This window comes from Schistocerca gregaria, chromosome X (genome assembly GCF_023897955.1).
Source record: "Schistocerca gregaria isolate iqSchGreg1 chromosome X, iqSchGreg1.2, whole genome shotgun sequence".
Classification (NCBI taxonomy): Eukaryota; Metazoa; Arthropoda; class Insecta; order Orthoptera; family Acrididae; genus Schistocerca; species Schistocerca gregaria.
The window spans coordinates 123,712,581-123,728,411 of NC_064931.1; the positions used below are offsets into that span (position 1 = coordinate 123,712,581).

Sequence of the window (15,831 nt, forward strand, 5' to 3'; positions counted from 1 at the left end):
AGTAACACAAAAGGAGGAGGCAGTTGTGCTATCAATGCAGCCAACACATGACGCGAGACATCACCATCTGGCGGAAGATACAAACTGCAGACAGTAATAGGCTGAGGCGTCCACATCCTTACAGCGACAGCCTCTAAAGGTGTGTGAAGAGGTACACATTCGCTGTAGACAGAGTTAAGGATGTAGACGCAGACTCCACCAATACCCTCTCATAAGCTGCCCGGTTCTTGTAATAACCCCGATACCCACGTAGGGCAGGGGTCCGCATTGCCGGAAACCAAGTTTCCTGTAGGGCAATGCAGAGGAAAGGGTGACTGCTGATGAGTTAGCGAAGCTCAGCAAGGTGGTGGAAAAAAGCGCTGCAGTTCCACTGGAGTATCGCTTTGTCCATGTCCGAAAAAGGCATGAAGGGGCCGAGGAGGCAGATCACGCCACTGGGTCACCTGCTGCCACCAATGGAGGACCAGTACAATCTGCTTCCATGGTGTCTGAGGGTCCGGCGAGATCCAGGTCTTCAGCGGACGCCCGGATCTCCACCTTATCCTCGGACGCAGAGCCTGTAGGGAGCAGTGGGGTGGATGCCACCGCGTGGTCCTTGGCCTTAGAGGTCTTCTTCTTCATCTTGTCTCTCTGGTCCTTGGGTTTCATTGGCTGGGAGGGCTCCAGCGAGTCAGTCTCCGGGACGGAGGAGGAGCGGGAAGCCCTGCGACCAGCCACTGATCTGCTTTTCTTCCATTGGCTGACGTCACCCTTCCCAGAGGCGGAAACCTAGGAAGGAAGGGACCCAAGGGACCCTTTCCGTGCTATTCGAGCCGGGGAAGTTTGAGGCTTCCCCAGATTAGAAGTGGGGACTGATGTCCCCAATGGTTGGGAGGTTGCTGCTCATGAGGCAGGTAGTGCAGGAGCAGCAGGGAGTGAAGTGCCCCCCACCATCAAGGGGGCAGGTGTAGCATTCCGGCTCTGAGAGGTGGCAGTCTGAGGGAGAGCTAATGGGGCCATAACAGTAGTAGCCGCGGCGTAAGAGGCAGTCATTCGAACAGGATGGAGGCGTTCGAACTTCTGCCTGGCCTCAGTGTATGTCAGGCGGTCCAGGGTCTTATACTCCATGATTTTGCGCTCTTTCTGGAAGATCCTGCAGTCCGGCAAGCAAGGCGAGTGGTGCTCTCCGCAGTTTACACAGATGGGAGGCGGAGCACATGGAGTATTGGGATGTGATGGGCGTCCACAATCTCGACATGTGAGGCTGGAAGTACAGTGGGAAGACATATGCCCGAACTTCCAGCACTTAAAGCACCGCACCGGGGGAGGGATATATGGCTTGACGGCACAACGATAGACCATCACCTTGACCTTCTCAGGTAAAGTATCACCCTCGAAGGCCAAGATGAAGGCACCGGTGGCAACCTGCTTATCCCTTGGACCACGATGTACGCGCCAGACGAAGTGAACACCTCGCCGCTCTAAATTGGCGCGAAGCTCGTCATCGGACTGCAATAGAAGGTCCCGATGGAATATTATGCCCTGGACCATATTAAGACTCTTATGGGGCGTGATTGTAACCGGAACATCCCCCAGCTTGTTACAATCGAGTAACCGGCGGGACTGGGCGGAGGACGCCGATTTGATCAAAACCGAGCCCGAGCGCATTTTGGACAAGCCCTCCACCTCCCCGAACTTGTCCTCTAAGTGCTCGACGAAGAACTGAGGCTTCATAGATGTAAAGGATTCACCATCAGCTCTCGTACACACCAGGTAGCGGGGCGAGTATGGTTCGCTGGCATCCTTAGTCTTTCGTTCCTCCCATGGCGTAGCCAGGGAGGGGAACGATTTGGGGTCATATGTAGTTGCGTTGTATTGAGCCCTGGAACGCTTAGAGACTGCTGGCGGCTGGCCGCCAGCAAGAGATGATGTACCACGCTTCATTGCGGATCATCCGCCCTGATGCCACCTACTCCGACCAAGGGCCCTCCCCACAGGCGCCACCCAGCCTCAGCAACGACCACCTGGCAGGATGGCCATTGCCGGGAGACCCAATGCCCCAAGGAGATAGGCATCTACTCCTTGGCATACGTGGGGAGTTAACGGCGCTGGCATCAGCAGAGCGATCCCTGTGTAGTCAGGGGGCTACAACCAACAGGGTACATGGCGGCCCCACCACAACGGACTGGCTACCGTGCTGGATTTCAGGGGATGTAGTCCAATATCGTCATTGGCGCATAAAGCGACACAGCATAGCAGACTGCAATAAACTGCACCCAAGAACAAATCCATGCCCAAGAGATGGTAGGTGAGCGGGACTGCTAAGCGATGACGACAAACCTGGCTAGAGATGGCTATGCATGATGGACACATCGCTCCTTGTAAGGCGCCCTTCCCCAATCGGCTCGCTCTTCGGAAAATTTAGAAGGATGGAGGTCAAACCCGTTAGGGGACCATCTCACAAGGCCAAAACGTTTGAGACTCCTTTTAGTCGCCTCTTACGACAGGCAGGAATACCGTGGGCCTATTCTTACCCCGAACCCACAGGGGGAGCCAATGCATTGCCCATGTACACCTAGTGTAAGTGATACTACTGCGATCTGTATATGTGCATATTGCTATCCAATAACTTCTATCACCTCAGTGTAATAGGGCTCCTCTCTGCACTACCGTGAGTGTAACACATACAGCCAGGATGTCTGGCAGACAACTTCTTTGAATCTCCACTACAAAGTTTGTTTGGTAACTGTATCAATGAGGCCGCTGTAACGTCTGCAGACTATTGTCTAAGACATTACTGGATTTTATTGTGTAATTACGACCAAATTTTATTTGTGTTGCAGAATGGTTACTCTTGATGGATGTTTCATTAACCTACGTAATACATTTCCCATTTCCTTAAACTGTTAGTGAAGCCTTGACTTTGTGGTAATTTATCAATACTGAGAATGATGCTTGAGTCTACTTCTAGGTATCTGAACACTCTAGTTTGAAAAAATTGGGCCAAGATGTGGTGCAAAACACACACACACACACACACACACACACACACACACACACACACACTATATTCCATCATCATCATCCCCCCCCCAATTCCACCGTTCATGGAACTTGTGACAAAGCAATCTGGAATATTTTTACTTCCCCTCTTGTTTTGCCATCTACCTCCTTAAAATTTTTTTTTTTTACTTTTAATTAATTAACATTAACATATGTGAGTATAATCTGCATTTCCATAACAGGGATAGGTTTGTCCTCAGTTTTAAAGAATATAACACCACATCTAACTTATTTTGACTATTCATAGTCAGGAACTTTGGTTATAGGATGAAATCAGTAACCGTTTTGTAACTTAAAGTCTATTATTGACTTATAAACAAATATACATTCTGTACTAATTATACACATTTGGAGGAACAACTAATAGTATTCTTAAAGGATTTATTTGGCTCTATTCAGAAACATGTTAGCAAATCCAGCCCTTCATTAATACCGAAGTAATTAACAGTTTTTTCAAAAGTATTGTGTGTGTGTGTGTGTGTGTGTATATATATATATTATATAAAAATCAGAAATTTAAACAAATAATTTGGCCTAACTCTTGACGCGGAAGAAACTGTTAAAAAGAACCAATTTTTTGATGTGTACAGTTAATTGAATGAGTTAAATTTTAATCATAATTTCTGTAAAGTAAACATCAAACAATGTGTCGTTTCAGTACCTATTATTGTGAGGATATATAAGGTCCCAATTTTTGGTCTCGAGACAGTCAGTCCAAGGCCAAGTTTCAGGCAAGAAACCTGTGTTGGTTAGATCAACAACAATGCATCAACTTAACTGTGAAATAAGTGTAACACAATTAGGCCGTGTGTTAAAACAATTACATTGTCTGTTTCCATATGTACCACTTTTATTCTTCAAGAAATGTGAACACTGTGGTTAGTCTTTTACTATGCGTAGATGTTCAGCAGGAAACTATTATAGCAGTATGTGGATATTTTCCTGCAGACTATTAATAGGGCTTATCGAAAGTTAAACAATAGCCCACTGGCCATATTAAATGTGTACTACATGGAGGGGGTGTTTGAACAGTGAAAGTAAAAAATTGTGACATGCAAATGTGCACCTGCTGGCTACATCATTTAAAGAAGTCCGTGTTTCACTTCCACCCCTCATTTTTCAGCCAATATAGCAATGCAGTACATCAACACTAAGGACAACAAACGAAGAAAATAAGCAGGCAAACCATCATAAACTGCCTCTGCAAAGGTAGATGAAAAATGCTGATAGCCTAATATCAGCTCCAATTCTGAAAATACTACTTGGGTAAAAACAGTTTCCAACGATTACACAAAAATCAATTCATAATAATAAGTTATTTGAAGTATCTTTAAAACTGTTATTTATGTGTTTGAACAATAAAATGCGCGCGCGCGCGCGCACACACACACACACACACACACACACACACACACACACACACACACACACACACACACACACACACACACACACACACCTCTGATAAAAATGTTAGTAGCTGAATTATACCTGTGGCATTTTCCAAAGTGGATTATCTGGTGGCAATGGCTCTTTCTCAAAGACATCAAGGATCGCTGCTGACAGCCACTTATTTTCTAATGCTGTTATCAGATCCTCTTCTTTCACCACTGATGCTCTTCCAATATTGATAAAAACAGTTTCCTTTGAAGCACAGTTCTTCAATAAATCTGCATTAAGAAGTCCCGTAGTCTGAGGTGTGGAAGGTAATACATTTATGACATAGTCACACTTCTGCAAAAACTCCGGTAAATCTTCCACTTTTCTGAAAATTGTAATTTTTTGTGATCAAACTGTAACACTGAAATGCTAAAAATTAATTCAAAACAAGTCAGTGCATAATGATCTACATACAATTATACAAGAACACACAGCTAAGGTAGGCCATCTCAAATACAACCACAACAAGCAAATATATCAAGGTGCAGATTTCAGTAAGTTATAGCACACAATACAGCAAATTTTTTGACATATGCAGGTCACTTTTAATGTTTATAACTGTTGCATTACAGTACCATTTTTTAAACTGGCATTGGAAAGAATCTTTGAAGAGAATCGCAGTACCATACCGTGTGTACACGACTATAAGACAATCTCTTTTCGATGAGACTCCTTGAGAATTTTTTTAACTGTCTGACCAATCAAAATTAAAAACTGTTTCATTGAACTACATCATGTGTCTCTAAAGTTATCATTATATCGATTCTAACTTAAGCCATTTTAGATTGTCTACATTTTGGTATTCCAAGGAGAAGTAAAATAAACAAAAATGAGTGGTTTACATTAATTAGTTCATTACTAACTAAGTGAATAGTTTGTGGTATTACTGTTTTTAATCACCATCACCAACACGTTTATCATCATCTTCATTTGCAAGCCTATTGCCATTTCTTCTTTCCTGGCACCCCTCCTATATATGTCATCTTTTGAGACATCCATAGCGTTGAATATGCAACACTTTTTAATATTTATGAAGAAGCTATTTTTTCAGAATTACTGTGCATTATCTGGATGTGATGAATCTGCAAGACGTTTCTCTGAGCTTAAACATGATAAGATTTCTAAAAAAACTGAATACGATCTGTAATAGTTCTTTTTTTTCTTATCTAAACAGTAAAACCAAATAAAAAAAACCAAGCCATTTAGCCAAAATAGACCAGCTAAAAAACACATTGTTATAAGGGGGCAATCAAGAAGTTTCTGTTTGAAGGTCGTACAGTCCAGAATTTCGGAATCTGTATGCCAAACGGGGAAAATCACCATGAGCATTGAGGCAATCATCCCACTGACACACCAAGCTGAAGATCTCATTTGGTAAAACACAGTCTCTTACTGCTTCATGAAAGCAAAATCTAACCTTGTTACCTGCAAAGACGAACTGAAGCTAAGATCTGGACAAAACAAGAAATTACTGAAAAACTAAATCGTAAAAACAAACTTAATCAAGATCTATTTACAACTCATCTAAAGGCAAAATTTAACTTTTTAAATGTGTTACTATGCTAATATATTCATAGATATATATTTGGCATACCAGTCAATACATATCTAGAACTCACAAAAACAAAGTTGAAAACTTTATGAAAGAACCAACACTGCACTCAAAAACAGAAACCAGAGATTGTTTCACCATTTCAATTCCACAAGAGTAAAAAAATCTTATTACCAATATATTGTTCACAACTGAAGAAGCAGATTTACTAAATAAATGCCTAAAATATACCATGAACCATTATTTCACAACACATTTATAAAACACCTGGTAGCTACTTATATGGCGAAACTACCCAAATGCGAACAAAATGAGCTAACCACAGAAACAACAAAAATCACAGGTGTAAAAACAGGAAAAAGCAAAATAAAATGACACTGAATTACACGGCACAAATACCAAATTAATAACACAAAATGACTACACTGTTAAACTGCAAAACTTTTTCCAGAGTAACATAATCACACAAACACAACATAACCCATCCAACAAATATAATGCTCAAACCAGTAAAACAATAAAAAATTTTAATGCATTTTCACCGAGTAAGAAAAGAAATCATGCACTGTCATAAATCTATGCACACCACAACCGAAAAAACACAAAAGACCACATCCTAAACTGTCCAGTAATAAATGGTACAGACAGCCCAACAGATAAACTAAGTAAAAAGCTGAACATATTATTAAGAAATTGTACACATGCAAACGAAAAGACTTAATAGAAAGCTCATGAACACTAGCCCATAAGAAAAATCTCACATAAATCCTCCAAGCAGGCAAGTTCATCTCTTTTGATATAAGAAATTTATATACAAACATACCAGTAGTTGAGACAACTGAAATAATAAAAGACAACCTTCTCAGATAAAGAAAGACAACCCCTGTTGAAACTTAAGAAATCATAAAGTTACTGCAGCTTACTCTACCACAAATTGTTTTGAATTTGATAAAAAAATACACACACAAAGATGGGATAAAAATGGGAAATTGCATTAGCAGGTACCGTCAGAAATATATTTTACAAGGCACAAGAGGAAAAATGTTTTGCCTCCAATTCTCCAGTTTTTCAACATAATTATCTACTACTTTTGGTATATAGGCAATACATTACTACTAATAAATGGAGATGACAATTCATCAGCAATTAAACAGAACTAAAATTCACAATAGAAACAGAAAACTAGAAATCCATCAATTTCTTGGATCTAAAAAAAAAAATGATAGTAACCAACACAAATTTGAAATTTACAGAAAACCTACAACTACAGCCAACACCATCATCAATAAAAATTCATGCCACCCAAAGTCACATAAATATGCATACTTTGAATTGATATTCAATAGAATCATCAATTTACCACTGGAAGAACAAGCAATAAAAAATGAAATTACAACACTAAAATACATAGCACACAGAAATAATTTCAACGCACATATAGTAATCAAAATTAACAAAGATCAAACCTAAAGCAGAAAACATACATAAAGACATAACACTGAAAAGAGAAGACAAAACTAAAGCCAAACTGACATATGTACTGGCAACATAGAGAGGTAACATATCACACAAAATAAACAACTTGCTAAAATAAACATAAATGCAACTAGCATTTCACATTCACAATAATTTACAAACAAAGTTGTGACCAGGAAAAAGTGACATCCCTATCTGTTCTAATCCAGGGGTATACAAGATTTCCTGCAGTGACTGCAATAGTCTTATGTACATTAGACAAACAGGACAAAGTTTTAGTATCAGATTTACAGAGCATACTAGAGAGTGTGAAACAACCCATCAAGTTTTTAGCCACACCTGAAAAATAAAAATCATAGAGCAAACATAATCCAAATCGCTATAAAAATGGGGTACCAAAAGATCAAACCATGAACAATTTGGAAGAACTGGTAATATATGCACACACAAATAGATCTCGAAATGACATCCTACACAAACAGAAGAACCTCAAACATAAAAATTATCAGGAAAACTTTACTGACATAATAGAATGAGAAATGGGATGAACACAAAACAATAAACAAAAAACGACACACAATGTTAAGATTGCACATCTACATAATGTACAGTGCCTTTGACAAAAAACACCTTGGACTACCTAAGATATAGTTTACTTTTGCAGAGCATCACTGGAATGATCTCTTATTTTACAACTGTCAAAAAATAACATTTTTAGCTCTTTCATTATAGATTTAGTTGAGATCCTGGCTAGGCAGCAACTATCCATTGGCCCTGCATAGATATTGAAGGTTTCTTCAACTTTCCCCACAGAATGAGGGCAAGGTCTCTTTGATGAAGCCACTCGCTGTAAAGCTGTCAGAGGTGAGCTTTGAAAGGTCTATTTATGACAACATCTATTACTTGATGTTCTGAAGTCATGCCACCTAGAATCATCATCTTATCTTTGATATCATAGCTTGAGCTTCTTGGGTGAGGGGTGTCCTGAAAGGATCCACAGCCAGCATTTTCCTTCTGTTAAGCAAAGATCCTGGTATTCTGCTCCAAATAACTTTCAACCAATCTATCATCAGCTATCTCTTTTCTTATTGGGGTGTAAATCTAGCTTGCGTCTGCAGTAAAATACTGCACATTCACTTTGGGTACGCTAAATGAGCTAGAGTAACTTAGCAGCCAGATCACCTTTGGATTTTATGACCACTGTAGTAACCAAAACCAACTGCGGGAACGCCTTGGGCTGCAGAAAGGAGCTGCCGGCGGTGGAGCACGCACCACCAGGTGAACACTCGGACGACCGACCACGACCGACCCAACAAGGAGAGATAAACAACGGAGGCTTGTAGAAACCACAACACCAAACACCAACAGTAAATCCACTCGGAACCAGAACCAGGCAATGCCAACAACGAGCAACGACCAGAATGCAGTACCGCCGAGATCGAAATGCAATCCAGAGCGAGTACCAGACTGACTGGACTAGGGCAGAGTGGGTCCTTATATACGAAACCGGAAGGAGCGGCTATTGGCTGCTGTCTGCACGTGGCGTAGTGGTGGCACCCTCGCTGCGCGAGAGCCGCTGTGCGGAATAGCCGCCGCGGACGCAGAGACCTCTATGGGCTGACCACGTACATTTGTTCTGGCACGGGTTCGACTTCCGTGGCGAGGGGTACTAGAACCACAAGCATGCGGACTAACTTAGGCAAACACTAGCAAAGTGCACTTCTCAGGACCAGATGGCTAAAAAACTGAGACCTTCAGTTCTTGCTTGCCAATTAAACATAGAATGAATTAGCTGAGCTAGAAGTGATTAATTGTAAAAATTTATTTTAAGTAATAATATTGACATGGTTTTAATCCAGGAAATCCATGCATCAAGCAAATGTGATCTTCGTAAACATGGAAGGAATATGGCTTGGAGCTTACTGGATTAACTTACCACTACATTGATGGTGTTGCTACTTACCTTACAGCTAACACTGATCATGCACACCCAACCTCGGCAAATGCAGCTGATGAAATTCATAATGTTTCAATAAAGCTTAAAGAGCTCGCTATACTTATTATCTACAAACCACCTGATGTACAGTGGCCACCAAATGTTCCAACAATTACTGTCCACCCACCAATATATGCTTGTGATTTTAACAGCCACCATGAGCAGTGGAAGTATGCACAGAACAACAAATGTGGTAACGCAACTGTTGACTGGGCTGAAAATAACAACCTTTACCTAGTTTTTAATGCCAAGGATTTGGATACATTTTAATCAACTGCATAACCCAGACCTCTGTATTATCTCCCGTGTGATACAGACCAACCAATTCCTACATCAAGAAAAGTCTTGTCAGACTTCCCACATAGCCAACAAAGACCTGATATTCTCAATACTGGCTTATCTTCCCACCAAAGTGCGCGTCATTTATGGTGGCGTCCGAGCTTAGGTTCATTCTGTGCATCTGGCGTCACAAAACACAGTCATCCAACGAACAGAGAACGACGTTGGCAGAGCTCGACTGCAGTGCAGAGCACGGGCGAGTGTCTCCAGTTTTAGAAAGGGTCAGTCATAAATTAAGTAATTGAACAAAAACAATGTCTTGATAGCAGAATTTCTTTTATAGAAAGTTTGGAAAAAGCATTATTTATACCAATTGCTTCATAATTCTATTAATTAATTAATTAAACCAAACAAGCAATAAGCCTTCTAATTCAGGCTATATCAAGGAGAGGTGTTTGTATCATTCTCACTAACCGCTTTTTCGCAGTAAAGAACAGCGGTAATTTTTTATTTCCTATTGTACTTCAACGAAACGTGAGTAATTCATAGTCATACCAACAGTGTTTGTCGGTATTTTGCATCCTCCAGGGAGTCTGTTGGATGATGAGTTGCATTAGCATAATGGTTTAAGTGTTTGGCTGCTGAGCGAAAGGTTCTGAATTCAAACCTTGTTCGGTGCTTAATATTTTCTTTATTTAAAAACAATATCGAAGTGTCTTACTTCACAAATTTTATTCGTTTGAATATAATTTTTTTGAAATTTCTAGTGGCGACTAAAATCGACCATACGGAAAGTATACGCTACGAACTTTTATCTCTGCAAACTCTTCAAAATTTTGTGCAATGGTTTACTACATTTAATGCTGCACAATAACTGCGTCGAACATCGAAATAAAATTAAGTCACTTATGGGAAGGAAGGTACCAGTCAAGAAGATGTGTAAAAATCAAATTTTTGGACCAAATAGTTTTTGTGAAATCGAATTGTAAGCATGTCAAAGCAGTCGGAACATCATGTGTGTGCACAGGCGAGCAGTGCAGTGATGACAAAATCGCACACAGTGCAGAATGCAGGGAGCACGTCTCTGTAGTAGCGAAAGGGTTAATGCGGCCATGGTGGCTTTACTTCATAAACTGCATGCTCCCCCTAAACATAAGTTTGCTTGGCACGTGCAACTGGCAATGCAGCAATCTCCTAGGCTGGGAGATAAAAGAATTGAACTATAGTCAATCAGTGCCACAACCTAAATGACATTTCAGAAAGGCAAACTGGTAGGCTTTCTCGGACCACCTGAAAAAGTATATTTATTTCATTTCATCAGAACTACAGACATTTTGTTGGAGCTGTTATTGCATCTGCTTTTCCTCATGGATACAGAAGAGAATATATTCCATGATGAGATGAGAGATGTGAACACTTATATGAACAATTTAACAGAAGTGGAGATAGTGACATTGGAGATTAACTACTTCGTCTTGATAATGCAAGGAAGGTGTGCTGGTCGGGGACATTGGGAAACTAGAATTTCAACCATTCAAGTAGGAAGGCTCAGTCCTTCCTCTGTAAGTTTGGTGGCTCCTATAATAAAACTGATAAGAAGACTGGTATTTCAGCAAGTTATATTGCTAACCATATATTAAAAATGTCTAGGTCATCCAGAGACAAATAGTGTGCCTCCAGGATTAAAAAAGAGCTAACAAATCTATAAATTCAATCTCCAAGCAATTCAAAATTCTCTTCTCCATTCAACCTAGATGAAATAAAGGTAGCTATAGCAGAGGTTAAAAGTGATATGGCTCTGGGATCTGATAATATGCATCAAGAATTTCTATTCCATCTTGGGGAAAACGCCGAACACTGGCTGACTCGCTTTTTCTCCATTACTTTAAAGATGGGAATGCTTCCCAAGGAACTAAAAAATACAAAAATTGTGCCAATCTTAAAACATAAAAAAATCACTGAAAATCCTCCATAGCTTTTTGGCCTATTTCCCTGCTTAGTAGCACATATATGTTCTTAGAGAGGCCTTTTTACAGTAGAATTAGTGGGTGTATTTTAGAATACATTCCAATAGAACAAGCGGGATTTAGGCTTCATCAAAGCTGCACTGACGGGGTACTAGCTCTGACAACTTTCACAGAGGCTGGTTTCCATGAGAAACTAAAAACATCTATGGCCTTTATTGATCTTACATCAGCATATGACACTGTATTGACAGAAGCTATGATTTATAAATTACTGAAAATAATTAAATGCCAAACAGCTGCATTTCTTATTAACACGATAAGCTAATGATACTTTCAGGTTTGCTTGGGTGAAAGAACACTAACAGAGGACTTAGTAACCATTGATTCATATTTCAAAAAATGGAGACTGAAGTCCAGTATCAGTAAGAGTGCAAATTGTGTTTTTGACCTTAGCAACAAACAAGATAACACTGAGCTGAAGGTGTTACTTGATAGCAACGTTTCATCACAACGACACACCAAGTCCGAGTCTCAGTCCGGCACACAGTTTTAATTTGCCATTAAGTTTCATATCAGCGCACACTCCGCTGCAGAGTGAAAATCTCATTTTGGAAACATCCCCCAGGCTGTGGCTAAGCCATGACTCCGCAATATCCTTTCTTTCAGGAGTGCTAGTTCTGCAAGGTTCGCAGGAGAGGTTCTGTAAAGTTTGGAAGGTAGGAGATGAGGTGCTGGCAGAAGTAAAGCTATGAGGACGGGGCGTAAGTCGTGCTTGGGTAGCTCAGTTGGTAGAGCAGTTGCCCACAAAAGGCAAAGGTCCCTAGTTCAAGTCTCGGTCCAGCACACAGTTTTAATCTGCCAGAAAGTTTCAAACTGAATGACAACAATATGTTGTTCTCTCCAGCTCCCTACAGCTGACTCAGCAAAAGTCTTACCACTTTTAACATTTATGGCAAATTAGTATCACTCTAATTGTAATACTGTGCAATATGTAGCAAGCCCTACTGTTGACGAGCCTACTGCAAGGTTGACGCATCTTGGTGGTGAGTTAAGGCATTACATTCTACTGAAGACAGCATGTTTACTACCTATTGGCTGCGTGAAGGTGATCCTTATAAAGAAGTGAGGATTTCCCTGGCCCCTGATTGGCCAAAATGTTAGAGGTCCAGTATGTAGGTAAGTAGAGGAGGTGCAGAGAACAATTCATAGGATGGGCAGTATGGATATCAACTAAATGAGTAATCACTGTTAACAAAATACCAACTAATTGTGGTTAATATTATAACAAGTTTACAGACAAAGACTAGAGAAAAAAGAACAAATACATCTAGAATAAATACATCTTGCAGACAGAATTGATGGGCATGATAAAATGGGCAAAAAAATAAGTTACAAGATCTCACAACAAAGAAAAGGTACATTATGGAATTGAACAGGTAACCAGCATGAGCAAACAGATCTCATTATTAAAGAGATGGAGGAGATTAAAGAACGTATGTGAAAATCAGTGTACTACATTACAATACAAATTTTATTCGGAGGTTATTCAGTAGCTGAGGAGTAATTCCACCATTGGAAGTATTGAAGTAAAGAGAATACATTAAGTGAACAATGATTCTCCCAATAATTAATTATGAAGAAGAGTATACTACAAGTATCAAGTAGAAAAAGATTATCAACGATTAAGGTCATATTCATCATATGAAGAAATAAAGTTGCAGATGTAGTAATGGGTATTATGAGTCAAGAAGGTAAGTACTTAATTTCATGAAACTATGCAATGAAGCACCAACAAAGAACTGTTACTTTTGGGAGAGAATACTTTTGACATGGACAAACTCAATGTGTGCCGATTTGAGTTACATAAGCAGGTCAAGAAGAGATGCAACTGGTCCTTTACAAGATATGACATATGCTGAGTAATAAATGAACAATGCTTGCAGGACAGCAAAATCTCTCAATTCAAATGCTGGACATCTACATTTTAATAAAGGAAAGAATAAAGAAATGTCTGCATTGTAGTGATTGCACTAAAATGTATAAAAATATGTATATTTTTAAGTGTAATAATTTTGTAATGTGTACAACTAAAACAGCTTTTCTGCTATTGGAGGCTGCGCAGAGGTACAATGTGGACGCTAATGAATTTAGCATCAAGACCAGCTCCACAAAAAGAGAGGTGGCTCACAGCAGACAATAGATGTTTGCTTGGATAGCAGAGAGAGACTCATTTTCAACAAAGGATAAAATCCTGATGAGTAGCTTGTAACTAATTAATGTCTTTTTGCATAAAGTAATCCTGTTTGATACATCTGCTAGGAAAAGGGGAGGGAGGGAGGGAGGGAGGGAGGTAACATTGCTGGAATATGCCAGTATTAACAAGGAAGGATGTCAACAATGCCTGTATCAACTCACCCTTAATTGGAACCACACTCCAGATGACACCTGTCGAAACATTAATAGATTGTATTTGAAGAGACTTCCTTTCTTTAGAAAAGACACCAAGGTGCTTCAACGTGGAAGCTTACTTGGTTTTCGTTTTTAGTTATATGACATTATTAGTGTAAAAAGGACAGCAAGGCATCAAGAAATGAAAAGTGGTGATACTAGACAACAATCGACTGCACTTTGCTAAAATTAGTAGGATAGATATTTATGAGAGACAGTCTGAATAATCTTGTTTTGTCACAGTAGTATTTAGACAAGATCTGAATAGGAGTGAAATGGATCAATCTCGATTAATGTCATTACAAAGTAAGGAAGCATATGGGATTACTATAATTAAACTTTCCCTGTTATAACACGTCATAACACGGGAACTGATTACCATACAAGTACCAAACTTGGTAGCATTAATGTCCATGTGCATGATTTCCATGCTGTGGCCCACTGTTCAGGTGCTTCAAACCATTCTCAAATGGTATATGTACAAGATCCATATCGTACAGCAGCTTCCATCACAGGATGCACAACAATGTGTTGACTTCGCTCTCCCCTTTCTCGCAAGGATTGAAGTTGACAAGGACTGGCCCTTGGCCATCCTATGGACAGACGAAGCTCATTTTCCTCTGACACGTGAGGTGAACACACAGGATTGCCAAGTGTAGGGATCTTCACCTCCAGTCATTGAGCATGAAGTTACTCTGTATGATGAATGTGTCACCGTATGGGGTCGCTTCACAGATACATTCATCACTGGCCCATTCTTTTTTGAACAGGTTGGCACTCAATGACCAAAGAAGTGCAGTGTGACTGGCCAGCCTTACTGTGATATGCTTCGCCAACATGTCATATCGGCCCTACAGGAGAGAGACACATGAAGATGGGGCCCCACCACATTTCACTCGTGAAGTTCACCTGCTCCTCCAAAACACATTTGGAAACGAGTGAATTATCAGCCCATCATTTCCAAATGCTTGGTCAGCATGATCACCTGATATCACTCCTTGTGATTTCTGGTTGTGGGGCTACTTGAATGACAGGGTTTACTAGAGGAACATTCACATATGTGCTGATCTGAAGCACAGCGTATCAAGAGGTAGTCAGCATACCTACAGATATGCTTCATTCTGCTGTGCAGAATGCAATCCTGTGCTTTCAGACTCTTCTGGACACTGATGGGTGCAACACTGAGCCCCTTTTGTAGCAGTACTGGTAACTGTATGTAATGGTATGATGTAACGTACCATCACATTGAAAGTGTTTCAGCTGGATTGATTCTGCATTATTTCTCTTCCCCATATCCTTCACATTTACGCTACCAAGTTTGGTATTAGAACAGTAATTAGTATCTGTGTTACATAGGAAAAGTTTAATTACAATCACTATGATCTTAAATTAAGTAGTTTGCAAAACTGTTGCTGGTTCATTATTATTCAAAATTTTCATTGTCTGAAATAAACTTGTGCAAGTAAGTACATTTGTTTTCAATATATCATTCTTTATCTAAAAATAATTATTTTCAATGTAATTACACACAAATTTTACCTTCAACAGGAAGTAATTTCCTCTTACATCTATGTCTGTTTTGAGTCATTCCTCTAAAAATAAAATCTGCGTGTAATGAATCTAAAAATAAT

General features: G+C 40.0%; 1 protein-coding gene across 1 annotated transcript in view; it reads right to left on the reverse strand.

Annotated features, from left to right (window-relative positions):
- LOC126298997 (glyoxylate/hydroxypyruvate reductase A-like) overlaps window positions 1-15,831 on the reverse strand; it is a 108,359-nt gene that overhangs the window by 9,628 nt on the left and 82,900 nt on the right. The window contains exon 6 of the mRNA XM_049990623.1: window positions 4,534-4,807. Coding sequence (XP_049846580.1) covers window positions 4,534-4,807 — 274 coding nt within the window. The remainder of the gene's footprint in view (window positions 1-4,533; window positions 4,808-15,831) is intronic.